This window comes from Poecilia latipinna, unplaced genomic scaffold (assembly GCF_001443285.1).
Source record: "Poecilia latipinna isolate Pla-1442-1.1 unplaced genomic scaffold, P_latipinna-1.0 Scaffold186, whole genome shotgun sequence".
In the NCBI taxonomy this organism is placed as follows: Eukaryota; Metazoa; Chordata; class Actinopteri; order Cyprinodontiformes; family Poeciliidae; genus Poecilia; species Poecilia latipinna.
The window spans coordinates 112,678-120,672 of record NW_015112802.1 but is presented as its reverse complement, the minus strand read 5'-3'; the positions used below and the strand labels follow the sequence as shown (position 1 = coordinate 120,672).

The window sequence follows — 7,995 nt, the reverse complement described above, 5'->3', positions numbered from 1 at the left end:
TCCTTTTCTACCCTCTCAGCAGTTTGTTTTTCTAGCTCTGCTTTGCCCCTTTAGAATTATGAAATCTACTAAAATAAGGGCTCACTTCCCTAAAACTCTCACACTTTCATGATGTAAGTTTTTGTTCTACTTTCTGTAAAAGTCACATGAGTTGATGCCCGTCTGTATATTAGGAAACAACAACTTGGAAAGAATGATATCAATTCAGAGGATAGAAAAAAGAATACAAACCTGTTATCACTGCAGGGTTGTTGTGATGTAAAAAAAAACAAGTTAATTTTTAGGTCATTTTCAAACGTTTCCACCTCATTAATATGGTTAAACTAAAACTTTGTTGAAGTGCAATTTGATTCAAACACTGTCATTAGTTATTGTATTTAAGTTTTGTAGAATGTGGCTCAATGATTTAGGTAAATTTACCATCTCTGCAGATATATCATCTTTTTTTTTTTTTTTTTTTTTTGCTCATCCATCTTCTGGTGACCAAATTCTTTAATTCCATTTATGAATTTGAATGTATGGCTGTAACCAGATATTTACTTATACATGATAAAAAGATATGCAACCTTTTTATTCTTAGTTTGTCATGAACTTTTTCCTAATTTGGGTCAATGTGTATTTCCAGATGTATTGGTAAAAGCCAAAATGAAATCGTTTCTATTACATTTCCTAGATTTTACTTTGTGAAAGGGCGCCAGGAATTCTTCTGACAACAAAACGTCGACACATGATGATGCTGCCACTCCTGTACTTTACAGATGAGAGGCTGTTCTCAGCCTTTCAATATTTATTTTCCTTGTAAATGCGGCAACATTTATTTTAAAACAAAGGCCTTTAAAAACAGAGCATCGTTTAAAAATGGTCTTTGTCTGCAGTGGTTCGCTCCATATTGTGACCTGGCTTTTCGTCTCTGATTGGCACATCTTGGTATTGAACTCATTTCACTGTGGATTAATGACACCTTCACTATCTTCAGCCAGGTTATTTACATGGTTGGTTAAATTCTGGGTTCTCCTTCCTGGACGGCATGATGGCCGCCCATTCCAATCCAGCTTACACTTGAACACAACCGAACAGATGAACGTACCACCTTTAGACATTTGAAAATCGAATAAGGATGAACCAGAATAGTGGAGCTTAACAGTTCTCTTCCTGATGTCTTGATTTTTTCCCCCATGATGTCACACACAGAAGAAGGCATTACCTTAAAACATATTTACAGAAGTGCCTCCTGGTGTTCAAATGGTGTAAATTGCCATGACTACCACAATGCGTCACCTTAACTCTACTTATTTTGTGACTTCAGGCAGCACAGATGAGACAAACTTAAAAGTATTAGAGTAAGGTGTTATTCACTTTCTAAGGCTGTTAGATAAAGAAAAGCTTCATCACTAAAACCTGACATTTTCACATAGGTTTGTAGATTCGTTTTGTCTTTTTAGGCCATTTTTTATAATGAGAGATGTTAGATCCGATACTAAACAGAAGCCATCTCTCAAAGGTGTTTTAATGCAACATATGAAGCCATTAAACATGCTTTCAAGCTGTGAAGTTTGTCGTTTAGCACAGTGGGAGTAAACCCATCATTCATTTATAAAAGACAACAAAAAAAACCCCGATGCTATTAAGACCTGATCCATGAAGTATTTATGTTGGACATAAATGAGATCAGCTAAAATAAAGTATAGGCTGTTAGTGGAAATGCTGCTCCGTATTTTTAATCACATATTTACATTGTAACCGTTTTCAAAGCAGACTGAAGTGTTTACATTTGTCAAAAAGCAGAATATTGTCAAAAAAACAACAAATGAAATGTACAACATAGAATCTACATATATAACAGTGGACGTGTTGCTAGGGTGAATGTCCGAATTAACTTTTTTTTTTTTAACTTAAGCCAGCCAAAAAAAATAATAAATAAGAAAAATACAATTCAGAATGACTTCAATTATTTGATTTCAAAATAATGCTTTTAACTTTAAACTATATAGGAGAGTCTAGTGTTGTTCATCCCAGACACACGTTTGGCAGTGGAGAGATCTTCACGTTTTTGAAAAATAAACATTGGCCGTGTGGAAAAAAACAAAAACAAACAAAAAAAGTGTCCGTTGGTGGCAGGATGAGATGTCAGGACTCGGCCGGCGAAGACTGGCTCAGCGCTCCGTTGCGGGTGCGAAGCTGCGACTGGGCGATGTCGGCCAGCGCGTTCTGGATCTTCTCCAGCAGCATGTCGCCGCGGTACACCACCTCCTCCAGACGGGCTGCCGCGTCGTGGTTCTCCTCCTCCAGCTGACGGAGGCTGGCCGCCTGGCGACAGGTGACAGAGCTGCAGAGTCAACCGCTGCGTCGGATTTTAATCTTCTTTTACTTAAGAGTTAAAGATCTAAAATTGTGTTTTTGTGGGACTTATGTGGGGGGAAAAAAACTCAAAGTGGTGTATAATGATGAAGTGGAAGGACAAATGGTACATTGGATTTATATTTTATTTTACAAATACAAAACTTAAACAGTGTGCTGTGCATTAAAATACAGAACATAACCCACTGGTGTCAAAAAAATTGAATTGTTAAAAAAATTTTCTTTTTTGTTTGTTCTGTTATCCAATTGGTTGATTGTAATTTTGGAGATCAATACCTGTGTTCAAATAGCCTGTAATGTATTTTACATACACCAGATTTTTGTGATATGTCTGTCCTGGCTGGATTTTGACCTGGACTTTGACTGGGCCATTTCAGAACATGACGATCCAGCTCATGTTCTGAAATGCAGCCTTGGTTGCTGTTACAAAGACAAACGATGCTTCTTAGAGTTGGTTTTATTAAGAGTTATATGATTAAAAGTTTTGAATAAAGATGCATGCCACACTTTTCAGATTTCTACTGGTAAAAATTTTGAAAACCTGGTATTGTTTTCCATCCATTTCACAATTATGCACTTACTTTTTGTTGATTTGTAACATAAAATTTAATAATTATTTATATGGACATGATGACTGTTTTGGGAAACAGTCATAACATAAATCTACATTTCACATATTAAAGCCTTTTGCTGGTGAAGGCTACTATCAGGACACAAAAGCAGAGCTCCAGCATACTTACAGCATGATCCCAACTTGATTCTTTTAGCCATCTTGGTAGTCATTCCATAAATATATCAAGCACACGCTCACATGACTTGCATTATTTTTACCCAGCAACCCCAGAAGGCTCAGGCATTCACGTTGGATCTCATGTATCCCTGCGCTTCCAGAAAAGGGAGCTACGAGTTAGCAGTGAGGCTAATTCCATCCACAAGCAGCCAAAACAGAGGCTGACAAAGAGCAGCTGTACAACCAGGAAGTGGCATAACGATATACAAATTTTGCAGAGTGATTGTTGCACAGAGTGACCTCGTATCAAAAATGTTTACTCTGCGAGAGAAAAAAAGGAACATTTCACTGGATCCAATTTCACAAGAATTTTTTTCCTCAACTGTCTGGCAACAACTTAGTGATGTGTTACATGAGAACCTTTAGATCTCAAAAAGCAGGTAGAAAAGCTCAAAGTACTGATCAGATAAGAACGACAGCATCAGTGATACTCTGAAGAACAACAGTCAACATGGTGAACTTTGACTGTATGAATACTTTTGATGCATTTTCAAAATGAAAATATTTAGAAGAAAAACTGAAGTCTGGTTTGAAGACGAGAACAAACTATTTCCCTCCCAGATTCTGGGGCTACCTAAATGGAAACCAACCCAGATGGCTCCCTCTGCTGGCCGAAAGCTGGAAATCCCCACCAGAAACCTTAATGGGATCCACGATTATTTGTAACAATAAACTTTGAGAAATATTTTTCCATGTAAAAACAACACAGTAAAAATACTGTAGATTGTTTTTTTTTATTTTATAAATTTAAATAAAATATTGCCACATACACATCGCCATGTTGCTTACGCTGCCATGCAGCGACGTATGTTAGGATCGGTAGTGCTAGCTACATCTCCAACCAAAACAGCGATGAGTAACGCTAAACCTATTCAATTTAAACCGGGAAAAAGAGAACTATTGGGATGGAATTAGCTTACTATATTCTTTCAAGACTTACAAACTATTTGCCATTTTAATAACTTTTTTTTTTTTAAGTTTTTATTTTTTTAGCGAGTTAATCTATTTCCTGGACATACAGACACTCGTGCTAGACCGAATGAGCAGCACGCGAACTCCGGTTTAAAACGTTATTGTGAGCGGACTCTTCTGACCTGCAGGGCCGCCGTAGACTCCTCGCTGGGCAGAGAGTCGATCAGAACGTCCACGTCTTTGGCTGTCCTGGCTATCAGAGCTGCAAACAGTTGAGCGTATTCTGGAAGAGAGACAGAGAGAGAAAAAAGAAGAAAAAAAAAACATTGTAAACTAAAAACTAAAAAAATCTGTAAACGTTAATGAAATGTGCAAAGGAGCATTTTTGTTCAACACAGTCTAAACCTTTTGCAGAATCACATTTTGGGATCATAAAGCCACAAATCTCATTGTGGCTTTGCAATTGTTAAAAACACTTGAGAACACTTGAATTTTATTAGTGTGGGGAGGCAGCGAGAGAGGAAGTCAACTCATTTATTTGATGCTCTGTTAACATAAACTATCAAAGATTTACTTTTGAACAAAACAAAAGAAGTAAATTTTAAGGGGTGAACTGATTGCAGTTTTCTGGATGAAAGCCGATTTTTAAAATTTCTGATCAGTCGTTTCCAGTTTTTTTTTGTCTGAAAAGTCATCAAATATAGCGACAAAGTGACGAAATTAGCAGCAGCAGGTCGACTGCTGCTAACTGCACATAGGTTGAAAGATATCTGTGGAGCAGAAGTATTATCCTGTGTTCACCAGAGCCAAGCCAACATCTTATCATTCACAAAGCCGGTCCGCAGTGAAGCAAAAAGCTGGAGAAGAAGGCTTTGGATCAAAGCACGTGGATGTGTTAGAACGGCCTAGTCAAAGTCCAATTGAGATCTGAAAACTTGTGTTTACAAATGTCCTCCCTCCAAACTGGTTGAGTTCGAGCTACTTTGAAAAAAAACAAACAAACAAACAAACAAAACAAAAAAAACACCAAATATGTGAATGTGGTAGAGACACACCTCACCTTTTAGATTTGTTTATGTTTGCTTTCATGAAATAAAAAGTAGAAAACCTTACTTCCTTTAGCTTCATATTTAAAACACTATTCTGTATTAGCTTATGCTTGTGAGGCTGTAATGAACATGTACTGAGCCAACCTTCAGTGGGGTTTGCAGGCTGATCCTTGTTGATGGCCGTCTGGATGTTACTGAAAGAGGCAGGTGGAGCGCATTGCTGCAGAACGCCGATGGCGTTACAGAACTGATCAGCGAGCTGCAGCAGAAACACAATCAATACAGAAATCGATTAGATTATCATTCAATACAACGCTGCAGTCCACCAACGATTCAGCGCCACCTAGCTTCAACCGAGTCTAAGTAGAGCTTCCAACACGATATGATATTCAAATGTGCCAAGCATGTAAAGAAGAATATATTTTCTAAGTAAATTACATATAAAGCATAGACTCGTGCATCTACTGGTTAGCTGTGGTAGCTAGATAGCTTGAAAAGTCACGTATACTGTAGTTTTGGAGGAGTTACTACTTGATATTACTGCTTATTTAATCAGAGCTATCAAGTTCTCGTCACATAAGCACAAAAAATAATGTCCGTTTTCTACAGTTTCTTTAAAAAGAGAGAGTTTTGCGAACCGAATTGACTGCGTCTTGAAGTTGCGTTAGCCGATCCGCCATCTTTTCTGTCACTACAGGAAATCGGGTCCTCTCTCGCGAGAGCGTGAGCGCAAACTCTCGCGGAAGTAGACAGGGCTGTTTCGGAAGAGTTCAGTTTGCTGTAGCTGAAAGCGGCTTCTTGACTCGTCGCTCTGACAACAGAGCTAATGTGAATGTTTCTGTCTGCTTCCATTGTCGTCCGTGTTCGAAGGGAACGGACCCACAACAGAACTTCAGCCGGGGACCAGTTTTAGTGTGTAGCTAATGACAGCCACCAAACGTCAACAGGAAGTAAAGAGGCTAGCTAACACTAGCGTCTACTTGCACTTTGAGCTCTTCAGGTATGACTTTCATATTTTACATATTTCCTGTTGTTTAAAATGAGCACTGAACAATAAGCAAAAACAGGGGCTGCTGTCAAACATTTTTTATTAATTGTTTAGTGTATCGTACCACTGCTAGATGGTATTAGTTTAGTTAGCATACCTAGCAACTGTCAGCTAAAGTCAGAAAATGAGGAGGTAGAGTTAAAATAAGCTAAGAACAGCAGTTTTTATCTTTGTAAAATATGCTGACCTGTCTTGTATATTAATATAAAACAAGTGGATATTTCTAAATTGAAATATTATAGATAGATTAAAATTTGATAATAGAAATGGCGATTTCAGTACTTCAGTTCAAAAAGTGAAACTCGTATAAACCCATTAGACACAGTGTAAAATTATTTCTGATTAGTTTAATGATTGTGGCTTACAGGTAGTAACAAGTTGAGCACAGTTGAGCTTGTTGCAAAGTTAAAATGATCTTATGAGTTACAACTATACTAATAGCTCTCGGATAGATAAATAAGTAAATTGGATATGACATATATTAATGATATTTTTCGGTACTGAGCTGTACCTGCACTTTTCACTGTGTTTCTAGAATCTGATTCCATCTTTCTTTATTAGATCATATATACTGCTCAAAAAAATAAAGGAAACACTCAAATAACACATCCTAGATCTGAATGAATGAAATATTCTCATTGACTACTTTGTTCTGTACAAAGTTGAATGTGCTGACAACAAAATCACACAAAAATCATCATTGGAAAACAAATTTATTAACCAATGTAGGCCTGGATTTGGAGCCACACACAAAATTAAAGTGAAATGTTCCCTTTATTTTTTTGAGCAGTATAGTTCAGCAAATTAGAAACGGTTTTAGTAGACAACTTATAATGTTTCTCTTCCAAGAAAAGAGTGAGCTTTGAACATGTAGATGGCTCTGTTGTTAATTGTCCTAACTAATTAATTTTAGAGTGATCTCTTCAGATCTTCTCTGAATTTGTGCTGACTACGACTCGTCTCTCCTCAGGTATGAACTGCTCATTAGAGAAGGTTCTGGCAGATGCCAAGTCGTTAGTAGAAAGACTCCGTAACCACGACAATGCCGCAGAGATGCTCATCGAACAGACAACCTCCCTCAACAAGCGGGTGGAGGCCATGAAGCAGGTAGGACACGAGTGTGTTACTGGCTGAATGACCAAAAGCACCTCATTCTCAGAAAAGCGGCTTAACTCCATAACTTTTATTTAATATTCTCATAAAACAAGTTGGTTTTAAACTTCCTGCCACCAGGGCGCAGTGTTCTCCCAGAAAGCTGGAGCATATTTTATATATAGTGCATTCTCCAGAACAAATGGGTCTGTGAACATTGGTGTACATATGAAATGGTGAAAGAGATAGTCATGATTTAAAAGAAGACGGCAAAAGTAGGGCTGAAACTATTAATCTTCATTAATCAATTAGGGAAATAATTGTCAACTAATTTATTAATCTAATTAACTAATCATTAAAGGAGCTATACAAACAACAACAACAACAAAAAAGGCTATTATCTGAAAAAACAACATATTCAGAGCTGCAATTAAGCCAAAACTCTATGTGGACAGTTTTGACTTAATTTTGCAAATAAGATTAAAACCTTAATTACCTTCATCTGTAAATATGTTTTACCCGCTTCACCATGGTCAAGGAATGCTAAAGTATTGAATATTCTTACTTAAAAAGAAATTGAATTATTTGTTTTTTATATACATTTTAATGTATGTCCAGCATTGTGTAAAAAAAAAAAAAAAAAGCTTGAGTGGTTAAATGGAAATTCTGGTGAATGTGCCATTCCCCCCGCCCCCCCCCCACCCCCCCCCCCCCCCCCCCTCCCCCCCCCCCCCCCCCACAACACC

General features: G+C 37.5%; 2 protein-coding genes across 2 annotated transcripts in view; one reads left to right on the top strand and one right to left on the bottom strand.

Annotated features, from left to right (window-relative positions):
• Positions 1–1,491: 1,491 nt before the first annotated feature.
• On the bottom strand, positions 1,492–5,833 carry med21 (mediator complex subunit 21). The gene is made up of 4 exons (XM_015030553.1): positions 5,748–5,833; positions 5,254–5,368; positions 4,243–4,343; positions 1,492–2,307 (listed from the first exon to the last, which is right to left on the bottom strand). The coding sequence occupies exons 1-4, from the start codon at positions 5,787–5,789 to the stop codon at positions 2,128–2,130; spliced, it is 438 nt and encodes a 145-aa protein (XP_014886039.1). The 5' UTR covers positions 5,790–5,833; the 3' UTR covers positions 1,492–2,127.
• A 189-nt stretch (positions 5,834–6,022) lies between these two features.
• Positions 6,023–7,995, top strand: part of fgfr1op2 (FGFR1 oncogene partner 2) — a 7,787-nt gene continuing 5,814 nt past the window's right edge. Inside the window, exons 1-2 of the mRNA XM_015030552.1 lie at positions 6,023–6,109; positions 7,128–7,264. Of these exons, the coding sequence (XP_014886038.1) occupies positions 7,130–7,264 (135 nt within the window). The 5' untranslated portion in view covers positions 6,023–6,109; positions 7,128–7,129. The remainder of the gene's footprint in view (positions 6,110–7,127; positions 7,265–7,995) is intronic.